At 42.2% G+C, this 16,088-nt stretch overlaps 1 protein-coding gene across 4 annotated transcripts in view; it reads right to left on the reverse strand.

The window, feature by feature from the left end:
* Positions 1-4,268: 4,268 nt before the first annotated feature.
* The window catches only part of anks1a (ankyrin repeat and sterile alpha motif domain containing 1A), a 62,844-nt gene continuing 51,024 nt past the window's right edge, over positions 4,269-16,088 (reverse strand). For 3 of the 4 annotated variants that reach the window (XM_022767584.1, XM_022767582.1, XM_022767586.1), the window contains 10 exons: positions 14,969-15,067; positions 13,667-13,813; positions 12,840-12,947; positions 12,411-12,581; positions 12,128-12,265; positions 11,963-12,034; positions 11,761-11,847; positions 11,029-11,166; positions 9,821-10,003; positions 7,091-7,290 (listed from right to left, as the gene is read on the reverse strand). In XM_022767584.1, the coding sequence (XP_022623305.1) occupies positions 7,174-7,290; positions 9,821-10,003; positions 11,029-11,166; positions 11,761-11,847; positions 11,963-12,034; positions 12,128-12,265; positions 12,411-12,581; positions 12,840-12,947; positions 13,667-13,813; positions 14,969-15,067 (1,260 nt within the window). In that variant the 3' untranslated portion in view covers positions 7,091-7,173. Of the gene's footprint in view, positions 5,896-7,090; positions 7,291-9,820; positions 10,004-11,028; positions 11,167-11,760; positions 11,848-11,962; positions 12,035-12,127; positions 12,266-12,410; positions 12,582-12,839; positions 12,948-13,666; positions 13,814-14,968; positions 15,068-16,088 lie in introns of those variants that run through there. The other variant, XM_022767585.1, reaches the window with a different exon arrangement.

A 16,088-nucleotide genomic window follows, 5' to 3' on the forward strand; every position in this document is an offset into this window, starting at 1 on the left:
GAACACCTGACTGTGACGTTTTTAAGAAGGAGCCAGTGGAATAACAGCAGCCAAATGGGAGTAACCCTCAGACTGTATAGAGTGTATGTTGCCTGCAGTTTAACAGTTTATGGTATTCCAAAAGAAATCTATTTATATATTTTTTATTATTTTATTTGCAAATATAGGAAAAATATCATATTGAATAAATATATAGGCTCCATATAATGTGTGTAAAGATTTGGAATAGTGAGGCTTTTACATTTGTTTGGATTTTGAAACTTGACTTATTCACTTATGAGTCTGCAGCCATGCTAGTCCCTCTGTGAGCCTGATGGGAATGTTAGTAATGCAGGTATTCGGTAATAAACCAAAGTACTGAACAAAATGAAATTTGGACTTGATGAAGATGCTGGATGAAAAGTCAGAGGATCACCACAGTTATTACAGTTCGACCTGAGCGGAATCATATCTCAGGACAATCAATCCAATATTTGTCGACATATTTCAATAAAACACAAAAATGCCTTCAAAGACTTTAATTCCAAACTATAACAAAACAGTGAGTGGACAAGGTCACTCAAGGTCAACATCCATGTCTATATTCAAAATTAGTGCCACTTTATTAGGTACAATTTATAAAGGGATTATAAATAGTGACTAATGTTTTTATAGGGATTAATAAATAATTTACTTACTTTAAAGGTTTGTTATTTGCTTCTTCAGAAGTTCTGTTCTGACAGTAATTCGCTGTAGCCCCCAATCTGCCTTGAGGACAGAGCCAGACCGCACAACCACAGTGTTTAGCACATTACCTGGAAATCAGCATGCCTTCATACATTCCTTAATGTCAAATATCTTCTACGCAGTCCTTTAAGGCAGAGATGGTGAATGCTATGGATGGAGCACCTTGGAGATCCATTGGACAAGCTCAGTCTCCCTCCAATTTAGTTGACTATCAAACACAGCACATTGGCTGTAGTTATAGGACATCCCACATGCAGCTTCACAGAGCCAAGGAGCATCTGTGGCAGCTCCATTTATACACCAAGTGGATATCCAACTGACAGCATCCCAGCATCTTCATAAAGAGTTTGTGGATATGCAAAATTATATTGGTGAAGTTACTCAAATGATGATTCAGCTTGGAGCTTCAATGCAAACTCTGGCCAATCGACAGCTAGACAGCACGGCCTCTCCCAACAATTCTATCACTTCAGCTATGGTCTCTGCCCATGCCTCTCCAGCTCACCCTAACCATCCTCCTCATGGGTATGACAACTCTTCCTAAGTTTTCTAGTCTCCAGTGGAGGACCTTTGCCACTACTTGAAGCAACATGAGTCCAAGGTCACACATCCCCAGTGTGGCCCCCAGCCTCCTTCTGCTTCAAGTCGTGCATCCCTCCCTTCAACAGAACCTCAGCCGCTACTCCAAATACCCATCAATGTTGCGGATCCAACTCCCAGTTTCCCAAACCTCAGGCTGACACTCATCCCTTGGACCCCCCAGGTGCACAGAGTTTGAACCTTTCCTTTCACCAGCTAGGGTATCATGCTGCCTCAGGTGTGGCCCCTCCACATAACCTTGTACATCCTGCAGTGTCATACATCTCAATCTCAGCATTGCTGAGCCTTCCCTCTCCTGCTACCTCCTTAACCTCCTTTGCCGCCCCCCCTGCTGTGCCTCAGCTGGCAACACAGCCTCCTGTGCCTGTGGTGAAGCACTCCAACCTGCAGTTTCCTTTCCTGAGGGCGACATATCCTCCAGTACAAACTATACCAGCTACTGCAGGTGACCATTCCGTTCCTCACTCCGAAACCACTGGTGCCGTTCCTCTTTCTCAACACACTCAAACTCTCGCCGGGGTCCATCCTTTTCTTCCAGTTAGTGAAAGAAAGTGCAGGTCTCCTTTCTCAGCACATACCAGCTGTGGCTGGTGGCCCTCCAGCTGTGGCTGATGGCCCCTCCCATCCTTCACAAGCCGCTGTTCCCTACCATCCTTATCTGCAACAGCAACCACTGGTGTCACCTGCCACGTTGCCTGTTTACCAGAATGCTTTCAAGTCACACCATGAAGGCCCCTCATTCCCTAATTTCATTCATGATGATCCACAGGAGTTTGAAATGTTCAAAATGGCCCTTCATAACCTCATATCTCCAGAGAAACCTGAGCAGTTCAAATGTTACATCTTGCTTGACCACCTGAAGCTGGATACTGCTCGCCGCGTTGCTCTCTCCTATGCCAACTGTTCATATCCTTACTCCCATGCGCTGGCTGCCCTTCAGCAGCATTAGGGGCAAACCCGTCAGTCGGGACTTAGTGAAATTAGCGCCATCCAAGCACTTCTGTTTCTCTGTGGTGTAAAGGCTTCAGTGACTTTGCGAGCAGAACAAGAGCACTGGTTAGCATGCTGCTGTCTTTGCACAGAGTTTACCTTCTTACTTTTCATGTGCAGAACGTCCTGGCTAAGCTGCACACGCTTATTAGAAACTAAAAAACGCATGAATGTTTATTAATGGATTATAGTTTTATCTACATTACTACCAAATAGGAGATAAGCACCAGCCAAAGAGATTTTTCACAAAAATTTAATCTTGCTAATTGTTTATATCTAGATTACAATCTATAAATCATTACAGATTGTGATTAGAGTGTGGTACCACAAAACTGTGTTCTGCTTATTCTTGTGTAGTCTAAAAAGAAATGCGACATGGCTTGTTTTACTAATTATTTCCATGGTCTACAGGCTGGATGCTGTGAACCTGTAGTGCATGGTTTAGTTTATGAACAAAGCAGGTTTGTCTGCAGATATCAATCTCACAATCTGTATGCAACATGGCGATTTGTTTTCCAGGAACAGCAGCATACATCTGTGACGTCTGTTGCATATCTATGAAAATGAGCAGATGTGTAGATTCCTATTTACATCTTACACAGAAACAATCATCTGATCTGTCGTTCTGTTAAAATGTTTTTTTTTTTCATGTTGGCCAGTGACATCACATTTCAAAAAGTACATATTTCCACTCCAGCAGCAGTCACGTCATTGTATCAAAGGTGTGATGCAGCCATAGTTTTGCAGGATTCACATGTAATTTCATCGCAGCAGTCAAGCTAATACAAATATCTTACTTGAGCAGTGTCATTTGTAATTCACAACCTCAAGCAATGAGCTATTTTCGATTTTTGAGAAAAACAGCAGTGTAAAACTGTAAAATAAATTTGATGGCTATTACCCATGGGACTGTATTACTATCAAAAGACTAAACAAATAAGAGAAATCAGATGAAGAATAACTACGTGCTGAGAATTAATGCTCTCTAGACAACAGCAGGCAAATATGTGATTGTTGATACAAAATAAATTGGCTTTTACCATCTATCTATACATTCACAAACTTCAGAATTGTTTTGCGAATAGATGAGTTGTTATCACTGACTGATATTTCATAGACGTTGCCATTTAAATTATAGTTGAGGTCATTTTCCTCTGTTGACTCATTTCCTTTCTGACAAAGATGAAAATTAATGTCAGTGCACAATCTGGAGCCGAGGCGATTTGAAAAATGCTTAATATTTTAATTAATCTCAGCTGATACAATTAACAAGCACAAAAAAACAGTTTGTTTCAATACAAAGTTTTGTCTAAAACTTCAGTTTGTAATGTCACAACGGTATTAAAAAGTCTTGTCGCAGCGATACATTTAGGTGACTGGGTTTGAGAGGGCAAGATGAAACCCTGAACTGTAAGATAGTGTTCATCATGCTGTGCTGGAATGTATCTTTTAATGCAAAAGATATATAATGTAGAAACGGGTTTGCTGTGTTAAAATGCTGCTGTCATGCAGCCTGCGCCTACTGCAGTGGCTTGTCGTTCGGACTGACAAGGGACGCTATGATGATATTTCACTGTCAGCTTGTGTGCCTGCGCCTCTGCGCTCTTATCTCCTGTACTACATTACACCTGCACTGGCTCTGAGAGGGAGCTGTCCATCCTTCAGCGGGGGAAATGTTTATGAAATAGACGTGAAGGGCGGAGACCAAACATTTCATCCTGGCACAACCACTGACCTTGACTGCCCTCTGACAAATGGAGCAGCTCTGAAGGCATCAAAACACAGTGTCGCTTCAGCTGTGATACCTGCAGGAGAACCACAGGTTGTCAATATGTGACAGGCAATTCTGGTGGAGATGGGATGAAAAGCCAAAAGTTCAATGGTGACATGAAACAAGATGAGTGAACAGACAAATAAAGAGGCAACAGGGACAGCATTTCTAATTGCGCCATTTATTAGTTGTACAATTATGAAAAATAATCATAAAAAAGACTGGAAGCCCAAGATTATTTACAATCTTTTTTTCTGAAGTGAGGTCCCTCTTCTGAGTCATTGTTTTCTCAGCCTTTATTTTTTTTATTTTATTTTATTTTTTTTTAAATCACAGGGTATTTATTCACGATATGTTTAACTTTTGTAAGACATAGTCCTTTTCTCTCTTTTGACAAACGTCAAAAATTATACGTACATACATACATATACATATATATATATATATATATATATATATAGATATCTATAAAAGCAAAAATCATTCAAGTATCAAAATACAGACCGCTAAATTCATGTACAATATCATTCTCATCATTGTTGTCATCAGATTAGTCCCAGAATATCTCTCATGATCCTCAGCAATGTGCAAAAGCAGACCGGGACCAGGCTGATGGCTGAAGGTGCCGACACCAGCGAGCTGAAGACAGTGTACCATAGAGTTATCGTACTGGCCTGACAACGTACCACATAAACAACAGTTAAATCAAAACGACCTAACTACGTACCCATATACACATCAGCTGACCAAAAAGTACCATTAACAGTCAACATACTGGGAGTTAGCTAGGAGAGACATGCTGCGCCCTATTGTTCTGCTCTGCAGCTAAAATCTAAAGACGTACCAGCCTGCATGGCAGGTTTGGTGAATAATCTTGTCTAGATTAACTGAACAAAGAGGCAGGGAAGGAGACAGAGCTGCAGTGAACCACACCTGATCCAGTTCCTGCTTTAGGACACGTCATTGCCCTAAAAAACATTTAAAACATACCAAAAAAACAAAAAAAGAGAGAGAAAACTTTCAAATCAAATAAAAGCCACCCCCTGTTAACACCACTATAAAACAGTCTTTGTAGTGTCAGTTCCTCTGCCCTTTGAGTTTGGTTAGAGAGTTCCTCCTGTGCAAGATGACATCATTTATCACAGCTATGCATGTGTACTGTGGATGAGAGGCTGACGGTCATCAAGAGACGCTACAATGATGGATACAGGACAAATAATCCAGGAAGGAGTGTGTACCTACAGTGTGAGGTCTCTTACTGACAGTTTGTACCTTTGTATCATAAAAAAAAAAATTATTACGTTCCTCATCTCAGCCACTTCCACTTTAATTACAAGTTCTGCATTGAAACCTGCTGGTACATCTCCTGAAAGAGTAAACACGAGCTCCCTGTGAGGGAGGCCTGTAAGACTGACAGCCGAGAAGAGCCAACGATTCATTCCTCAGGAAATGCACAGAGCATAACAAAAACATCTGGCTGGGACAAGCATCATTTTCTGATGGACAGGAAGCTAAACAGAGGTTTTTGTGTGTGTGTGTGTGTGTGTGTGTTTGTGTGTCTGATGAAGTCGGTGAGGTCAGATGAACCGATGGAGCGTGCAGTGATGAAAGCTTTACGTCTGTTTGTCTCCGGGCCCGTGTCTTACTGTGGCGAGCTGCGAGAACGATCCAACTGGTGATGCGATCTGCTGCATGGGAAGTGGGTCACCTTTCCAATAAAAAAAAAAAAAAAGAAAACATCCTACCCACCATGCAACAGGGCTCATTCCTGTCGTTTCTTACTGGCTGGGAGTGGCCACAGTGTTCAGCTATAGGGAAGGGACACAGACACACGCACACAAAGCAGGGAAGTTAAAATAAAGTAAAAATAACTTTGAACGAATGGACACAAACAGCACGATGGTGACGGATTACCACCCCCCTTTACAATGATTAACTCTTTTCTCCGGCAGCAGTGAAATATTAACATGGTGTGATTGGCAAAACAAAAGGCCATGCTGACAGGATGAACAGAGAAGGCATTTGTCGTGAAAAGACGAAGAAAAAAAAGACAAGACAGAGGAAGATGCACTTATTCTTACACACTCAGGGATTTGGTAAAAGTGCTTAGTTATAGTAAGTTCACTCCAGAAGAAGCATCAGGTTTAAATCCTGGTGCTCTGATTGACAGACAAAGGAGGGCATGCCAGTCTTATGACAGTTCAGACTGTCTATTTTCTGGAGCAACGAGGACCACTAACATGCAGGTCCATGTCAGCCTCCGTGCCCTATTTTGATTCCCATTTTCCCCACTACAAAATCCCCCAAAATGCTTACTTCATTAGCTCCAAAAGGACCTCATCACAGTGCTAGGATCTTAGCCTCCTTTGGCTTCGAGCAGACACTGACAAGTGAAAAGTCCCCCCCCCCCCTTAGTTAATCCTGTGTAACCTCTGTAACACCACAACCTGCATCCCGCTGAACAGAAACAGTCTGCTAAAGTCCAACTGATGCATAGAATTACAGAACCAGTTTCTCAGTTTCCTCAGGAAACATGTCCATCCAGGGACAAGGACGTGTGCAGTGGGTCACTCTTGGCTGTGGTAAATCAGATTTTCTCAGCACTCGGAGGAGTCAGGAGTTGAAAGATCAGAGTGAAAAGCCTCAGAGCGGCCATCGCCTAATAGAGCGGGAAAAGCACCAGGAAAAAAAAAAAAAAAAAAAAAAGAGCTTATCACCAACAGTAAATACTAGGATGTTGACTGGGGGAAAGAAAAAGGGAAGCACTGGGCACAGAGTTCAGGAAGCAAACAAGGTAAACAGAACGGAGTGTAACAGTGAAGGTGAGTGGTGGGGCTGGTTGTGTGAGCGATACCAGCAAGAGGAAGAGGAGGCGATAAAGTGGAAGGGTTGCACTAGCGGCGTGTTGTTGTGGTGTTGTTCTAAAAGCAGGACACAAGTGACGGCTGAAGGGAGACAGGGGAGGGCGGGGGTCCAGCCCAGAGAGAGAGAGGCAGAATCACAGTGAAAGGCACACAGAGGGAGGGGAAGGAAGGAGGTGAGACCAGGCCCAGGTTGAGAGGTCAGGAGGAAGAGGGGGGGTCCGCTCAGAATATGGTGGTCTCATACTTAGTGCTGATGGTGCGCTTGGATTCCTTGGGGTCCATGAGCCACGTGGCACTGCTCTGGGACTGAGCATCCCCCTCCTGGTCCACAATGTCTCCCTGTAAGTACAAACAGCATTTATCAGTAATCTATAAACATTTAGGAAATTGTCAAAAACACAGTATAATGTAGTTATAAGCAGATGTGAGTGTTTTTTTTTAAATAATAAAACACACTTTTAATAATATAAAATATGTCTTCACAGGAGAAGTTATAATTGTTGACACATACTGTACATTAATAAACACTTACAGCTGCAACTACACTGTGGTATGTTTTCTTTGTTTGTAAGGTAGCACACTTCATTTCAAATCATGTTTATTATTATAAGTTAGGTTTAATTTGTTAATTAAATGTATTTTGTCATTTGAAATATTTTCACACAAAAGTTAGTTTGAAATTGGATTCTTTGTCCTTTGAAGTCATCACAGCCACATCCACAACCCAAGTTCCATTTAATAACTTGTTCTGGAGCTTTCAGCCATTATCACATGCTATTACGTGCTCATCAGCAGATAGCAGCTCAGTTCTTAAAGAATTGTAGATGTTCAAATTTTGTCCTTGTCGAAGCAATCTGACCACAAGGTTCATTTAGTATCAAGTACCATTTGTCAACTGATGTTTTCAAGGTGAAGAACAAACTTTCAAGCTTGATTAACTCTAAAAAGTGTATTTTAAAGGACTTACTTTAAACCTTTTAGAATAGATTTTATACATGTGCCTTTACGTGTACTGAAATGAACTGTAATGATATTTTTATGACGTTGTATTACTCTCTTTGGTTCCACTACCAAAAACCAGCCACTCTGTGCATTATTGTCTTACCACCAAACTGTCATTAGAGGGCCCCCAAGTCAAAGTAACATCCAAAGCATTTATCAGTACACACAGTGCAGCTTGTGTATATATTTTCACACAGCAGTAAAAACATACATTACCGGCAAAATAAATTCACACAGGAAAAAGTGGGTTAAAAGACACACACAGAGGATTATTGGGTTTTCAGGGCAGTGAGAGGGGAAACAAATAGGAATCCAAGTGTGAGAGGATGGAGATGTGACAGGATGAGAAGGCAGCACCTGGGCAGCAGGGCTGGCAGAGTGCAGCGGTAGGAAGGAGGGACGGTGGGTGGTGCAGGTGTAACAGTAACAGCAACGACTGTCGAGAGGAGGAGAGTCCTGGGAGAGATAAACGCCGCCAGGAGGAGAGAGGGAGAGACAGAAGAAGAAGGAGCACAAACGAAACAGACAGGAGGCGGGGTAGAGAGGGAATTAAAGGGAGAGAAATCGACACAGATTTGAGCAGCATGAGACAGGAGGAGTCGGATCTGTTGTATCCAACACAGATTGGACTCTGGTTGTAGTGGGGCATCTTATAGGCGTGGGTGTGTGTAACTGTGAGAGTGTGGAGCAGGGAGAAGTGTCATTTGTGCTCAGCAAAACTACAACTGATTAAATAAAGCTTGAAAAATGTACATATCAAAATACAAAGGTGGGGGAAACAAAAGGCAGACACTGGAGGAGCGACAGCAAATTTTCTCGTAAGATTCTGCTGAGTTCATTAAGCTGCAGACGGACACGTGCGACTGGTCCCTGAGGTGTAGTTATCTCATTTATATTCAGCACACGCTCGCCTCTTAATGGTTTAATGCTAATGGCCAGACGAACATCAGCAGTGTAATCATAATGATGTGAAACGCTGCGGACTGATACAAATGTTCTAAGACTTGTCTAATATCTTTTGAAGGTTTGATCCCAAAAAGTTAAGGCACATGTTTTAATGAAAACATAATTATTACACGTTTGACTCAGTGATACATGCTATGTTTAAGTTTTTCTGGCACAGCTTCACCTTCAGTACTTCCAAGGTGCACGCAGAAGGGAAAAAAAAGTCTGAAAAGGTCAAAACATAATGAACAACTTTATAGCGAGAGCATCGTCTTCCGGCTTGTGGCCTTCATCACAGTCCCTGACAGAGCCGGAAAAACACACTGGTCTCACAATAAAGTTGTTACATTACAAGTGCTGCAGGAGTTCAGACCTCTCCTTGCTTCAGCTTTATGCCTGTAGACACTTTATTAAAGCAGATGTCTTTTTTTTTTTTAAACAAATGGTGGATGCTGAATTCTGCAAATGTCTTTAAACCCACCTTATTTAGGTGTGGAGTACAGTTTGGCTCAGTTTAGCCTATATTTGCTTACATTTTTGTAAATTGACATGATTAACAGTATGCTGACTTAGCTATTAGCCATTTGTACACTGTACTATGTACCCATAGATTTACAAAAAACAATCACTGGATTACTTGGTTTTAAATTGTACATCCCATTGACTCTAAAAAAACATGTGCATCATGTCTGTGTGTTCACAGTTATGACTCAGCATCTCATTGCTGCAATTTGCATCCAAATTCAGACTCAGATTCTCTATGAGTTTTAAAGCACTGTTATTGCCTCCACGAGCTGTGTGTCACGTCCACTGCTGCAGTTCCAACTGCCGAATCAGCAGGCAAATGACCGTAACCAGCTCCCTGCTGTGTGGTGTATCTATATGGTGTCTTGTGCTACAGTACGTCTGATGTCCAACTCACCGCTGACTTCCGCACGCTGCCTCGTGGTTTGGGTACGGGTCGGCCGGACTTGCCCTCAATGACCTCTGAACCGTGTCCCGCTGGAAGGTTCTGGTGCTGTTTGGTCCTTTGGGCCTGCAGAGCCAGCTGATAGGCTACCTCAAACGCCTGGCCCAGGGTCAGTATAATCTCATAGGTCAAGTTCTACACAGAAAGAGAAGGAGAGGAAGAGCAGGCAGATCTTGAAAATTGTTTTGTTTTGTGTCAGGAAAACAAGACTCCACTCAGTTTGTAGTGAGACAGCAAAATAATAATAATAAAAAAAAAAAATTATCAGAGAAAAGTTTCTTTTCACTAAAACTTCTTCAAAACAGAATTGCGTAACACGGAGAGGTGGCAGTAATCTCAGTGGAGTATTGTTCCCCTCAGTACCTGAACCGGATTCATCCTCTGTAGCTTAGTATTAAATCTGCTGCTGCATTCTTTTGTTAGTTTCCCGACAGCTTCCAAATATGAACAAGCACCTCAGACTACAGACAGAGGACTCAAGCTTCACACTACATGGCTTGGGAAGTTAAAAAGCATTATTTCTACAGACACGGAACACAGAGCTCTGAAATCATCTGCATATCCTTCGATCAGGAATCTGTCCTGACACGAATACGTCATCTGCCCTGATGTGTCAGGCAGACGACATCAGCTCTTTGTGAGGTGAGGATTGCGTCTGGTGGTTGCTCGTAGCGGCAGTACGTTCAATACAGTTTAAAATAACTGATTGCGGGCCTTTGATGGTTATCTGCTTTGTTTCAGCCCCCACGGAGGAATTCACAGAGATCTACAGTAACCCAGAGGAAACTGTTGTTACGCTGAGCGCTGTCTGGAATGACCCCGGCTGCATTATGAAGAAGATTAGCAGGATAATCATCAGATCTCGGGGGGCGGGACAGGAGATAAGTGAGGTCTAGTTATCATGGCCAGAGTCGCACTGTGTCTATGTGGAGGCAATCAACCCCAACTGAAGCGTGACACCTTGAAGAGATAGGGCAGTCTGGAGATAACAGTGTTGACTGTGCAGCCCGTCACATCTGCTCAGTGTAAGTACAGGAGATGATGCCGGCGGAATTCAAATGTACCGGCGAGGAAAGTTTTCAACACTCGCTAAAAGTTCTCCTTTCAGTGCGGTCACCTCGTCTGTGCTAAAATGAGGGTGACAGCAAGGGTATCCTTACCACGTCTACTGTGCTGAACACATGGCAGTAGTGGTGGCTGGTCTGCAGGTCCTTGGTGATGTAGGCAAACGTACACAAGTCCTCGGGGTCCTGGGCTGCACAGGAGATATTCCGGATCTCATGCTCTGCGATGATGTTCTGTAACGGGACCATACAGACCGAAAAATTACCGCTTCATCGCAACACAAAAAGATTATCAAGCTTTGTCACACACACAGCTGTAAATGACGATGCATCATGGAAATATGAGTTGACAGGAGACGGCCAGTGAAGAGGAGACGTCGAGGCATGAATCGGGTTTCACAGTGCAGCCGTGTAAAGGAGAAGCAGGCTGAGCTTCCAAGGCAACCTCTCGATGTCTTTTTTTTTTTTATTAATGTCAAATGAATAACAATACGAGCAGACTCGCCTCCTGTTGAGAACTACAAACATGGACGAGTCTGACGTTTACAATCACAGAGAGCATTTTCATTCTTTTGAAGAGGGACAATGTTCATTAATCAACAGTCAAATAAATGTACATTTACCTAAGTTAGCCAAAAGGCTCGTTTTCATTAGCAGTCCTTTTGCCTGATGTTATTATGCATCCAAAAAAAGCATGATGCCTGACTGTAACACTTTCACAAACAATCAGCTGTTACTTGCACCGTGTTCAAGATTGTGTATAACATGAAACTAAAGATGTGCAAGGTTAAACCAAGCAGGGCCATGTATGTGGATGTAGTAGCGAACCTTATTGGCTGCGTCGATAAACTTCACACCCTTGTAGGTGATGGAGAGGACGATGGTCGGGACTTTTCTCATTTGTTCTGTCGACCTCTGGAGGAGAAAAGAATAGTGCAGGGAGAAAGGACATCAGGGTGATTTACCGTTCATTCATATGCATAACATGTTTTTGTTCACCGAGACTGGAGAAGAAACTCTCGTAGCATACCCGCATTTTGGCGCAAGCATCCTGCGTGGACTCAGTACCCCGCAGATCTTTAATAAGCATGGAACCGAGGTACTAAATAGGAAAAGGAAACAGGAAACTGTCAGTGTTGCTGTATATGTTCAATGAAAACAACATCATTCAGGAAGGAGAAAAGCGTAAATGTACATTGGCTTCGTAAGCACAGGATTCAAAGATGAGTTTCTCTGGTTGGTGATGCCAGTTCTGGACCGGGGTGTACGGTGCTGCCAGACTGGGCGGCCGCAAGGTCAGGCGAGGCTCTCGATGCCGTTCTTCATACCGTTCCTGGAATGATTATTCAAAGTATTATTATTATTATTATTATTATCAACGATGTCTGGCAGGTGAGCAATACAATCACTACATCACATAGAGATCCTCTGACATGACGTACTGCTGAAGTGAGGGATAAAGATAAACCGAAACATACATGAGTTCTGTGTCGTTCACTGCGGTATCTTTGGGTGACCTCATAGTCGGTATTTGGCACTTTTTTCCTCCCTGGTTCTCCAGCAGGCAGCAGCGGGTCCATCGAGCGTCCCGTGTAGGACTCCATCTGACTGAGGGGAGACGAGGTCTGGGATCCAGGCAGGTCTTGGCACTGGAGAGAGAAAGTTTGTACTTCATCCTTCACAAAAAACATGCTTTGCAGAATTTGTGGACTTCAAAAAAAAAAAAAAGAAAAGAAAAAGAAAAGAGTGATTGAAACTAATAGAGCCAAGTCTGACAGGATAGAAAACCATCAAACTCCTGTTAATCCCTTCTTACCACACGTCATTTCAATGTGTATAAAAAGAAAAATGTAGATGAGTGTTGTAAACCTGCTGGTGACACAGTGTATGAGTGTGTGGGTTCTCACCCTGATCTGAGACAAACGAGGAGGTTTGACGGGAGGCTCTTCATAGGGTCTCTCTGCTAAGGAAGCAATGATGCGTTTCCTGTGACCAAGTGGGGTGATCTTTAGCACCTGGGGAAAAAAAAAAAAGAAAAAAAATAAAGAGGAAAATGAGTAGCGGCACTCATGGAGGCAGGAGTGCCAGAAAGGAGGAGGCATGTCAAGAGAATCCAGACACTGTCACTGACATAACAACTTCCCCATAAGTATTCAAGCTTTTAACCTTAAATGAGACTGTAATTGTCTCATCTTGGAAGAGCTCTGACTAAAGTGTCTTTGTTTTAACAGTTTGTTTTGAGATAATTATCAGATCATTATGTGCAAGTCTCCAGTTCTCTCTTTCAAAACTGACGTGTTCATTTCTTCTTAAAGTGTCAGCACCTTAAATGTTAAAGGTTTGTTTTCTGACCTTTGAACCTTTAACCAGCTGAAGCACTGAAAAATATTCCCCTAACATTCAAAACCAAAGTTTTGTGTTTTCCCCTTCAGAGTTTGAATGACTGGATGAGTTAATAAATAAATGTATTTATTTGATGATTAAAAATACATATAACACTGTGCTGTAGTCATTACATACATAAAAAATCAGAGGATGAAAACACAATAAAGCCCGCAGGCTTATTTCCCGTGTGCTCCTCTAGAATGAGTCTGTTTGAGTCTCCTGGCTCCTCAAAGTGCAGCTGAAGTAAACTGTCAAACTTGCCTCTTATCCTGAATTTTCTTTAACACGTTGTGAAACTAATTTCACCCTCTGATACTCCTCATAGTCCCTGTACGTCACTGAGACTCACGTTGACAATCTCCAGTTCCCACAGGTTTTTGACACAGTCCAGAGTGCGGTAGCCGCTGGCCAGGAAGTTGTGTAAGTACTCATGCAGTCCCAGATTCTCCAGCCAGGAGGACAGGGAGCTGCTGCCATCACAGCCCAGCGCTTTCACCTGTAAGAGAAGAAACGATTCACTGATGCTCTAAGAGCTGTGCCACTGCACGTGCTGCATTTTTAACCAATTTTCCTGCCTGTTATTATGGATCTGGCTACAATAACCCTGTGCAAGTGGTGTAGAAAAGTCATTTGAATGAGGTAACAGATTATAGATTACATTTACACAACTGTAGTGGTGGTTAGGGTTAGTTTTGATCTTTTACTTGAGTAAAAGTACCACAATGTAATAATACTCCATCACAAGTAAAAATCTGACATTCAAAATCCTACTTCAGTAAAAATACAAAACTGTGAATATCCTTAAAGGTTTAAGCATAAAACTACTCACAGAACAATGGTTCCCTGCGACTGATATCATGTATTACTAAACTAGTTATTCAGTTTTTAATACTGGAGTAACAAACAGCATACACAGCATTTTATTGTTGCAGCTGCTCGAGGGAGTAGTTTCAACCACTTTATATACAGGTAGTTAGTTTAGTCAAATTGCTCCCCAACTAGAGGTCAGACGCCCTCAATTAATCATCATGAGATGAAGCAAAAGATGAAAAAACAAAGTTCTGCTACACAAATTTATTTTCCTTTTTTGGACTTTCCTCTAATATTTTCCTTTTTTTTTTTTTTTTTAGAAATATTGTATATTTTACTTGTTTGGGCCTGAAAGAGCAGGAACAGGTATTTACATTAAACCATTTGGACAGTTTAGACAACAACTATTATACATCTGAAATGTGACACAAGGCACCAACTAGACAATGTTATTTGCAAGGAGGTCCAAGCCAAAGAGGTTAATGGTTTAATCTTTTAATAATGCATAATATTTTATAAGCGCATAATTAATTTTTTTATGCTAGGCCTTAATTTTAAAAGCAACCCATAACTATATTTATTAGATGAATATAGTGGAGTAAAAAGTTTATAGTGGAGTGTAAGTGTAAAGTAGCCTTAAAATACAAATACTAGCACAAGCACCTTGAAATTGTGCTTAAGTACAGTAGCATTGTAAATGTACTTAGTTACTTCCCAGCACTGCCTGGGTATTTAGGGGAGATCAGCATCTTGTGATCTAACATCACAGGCAACACATGACATCTAATCAGGTCTTGCTCTGCTGAGATAAGCGCTGCAGTATTAATCAATGATTTGTCACCTTAGGTAACGAACGCGCTGCATGCAGGATCTTCTTCCTGTGGCTCGGGTCTGTGATCCCAATCTCTCTCAAGTCCTGGTCTTCCATGACATTGCTCCCCTGTAGAACAACATACATAAAAACAGCATCCTTGTTAAAAGGAGAAGTGAATTAACTCGCATACTGGTGCCTGTGAAAGTCTTTGGAAAGAGAGGCACGTGCATGAGAGCACAAATCCCTCAATGAGCTCCAGGCAAAAGATGATGCCAGTCTGTAACACAACGTAAAATGTAAAAAACTGCATCACAGTCAGGCTGTATTGCACGATCAAGCCATATGAATAAATCTCTAATGTATGTTATGTTCAAGCTATGAAAATCTAAAATACATGTCAATCTGAGCTGGGCAAACCCTTTCAAAACAGGAGCCTATGCTGCAGGCTAAGTATTGATCACCAGCAATGCAACCGTTGCAGGAAAAAAAGGTCAATTATTCCTGAGTGACATGTTCAAACTCCTTCCTGGGGTCCAGCCTACTGACTGTAGTAAAGGGGCCATGTCGATAACCCCTTAAGCGAGATGTAAGTGTGTGGGGGAGGGGACAGAGAGGGACGTATGAATGATGGTCCGATCCATCTTTGGTTAGACACAGCAGCACCGTTGAGACTATGTGGCAGGTAATGGATAATGGAGACAGGAGGGATAAATCAATGTCGGATCTGCAGAGTGGTCAGCCATACGAGATGGAGGCGTCGAATCCCAGTGCTGGCTGTAGCTGCAGGCTATACTGTTGACATGTAAGAGGAGAGCCTCTATTTCTACAATGAATGTAAGTCATTAGCAGTGTCCTGTTAGCTGACCTAAAGATCTGACAGTCAAAATAAATGAGTTATTACAAAGCAGTACTCCTCAGATGACCGGTGAATAAGAAGAGTGCATGTTGTCGACTGTAAATCCTCACTGTGTTACTTCTACACACGGGGGCAGCAACTAAATCTCATCTGTTAAAGTATCGTGATGCTACATGGGAGCTGCTGCCTCAGGAACAAATTGTGACAGCTCAGGCCCCGTGTGGCTGACACTTCAATATGAATCTCAAGTTAATCCTACAGTGCTCACCTCACACACACACACACACACAC

The sequence above is a fragment of the Seriola dumerili genome, unplaced genomic scaffold (genome assembly GCF_002260705.1).
Source record: "Seriola dumerili isolate Sdu_G_001 unplaced genomic scaffold, Sdu_1.0 BDQW01001222.1, whole genome shotgun sequence".
NCBI classification, from domain to species: Eukaryota; Metazoa; Chordata; class Actinopteri; order Carangiformes; family Carangidae; genus Seriola; species Seriola dumerili.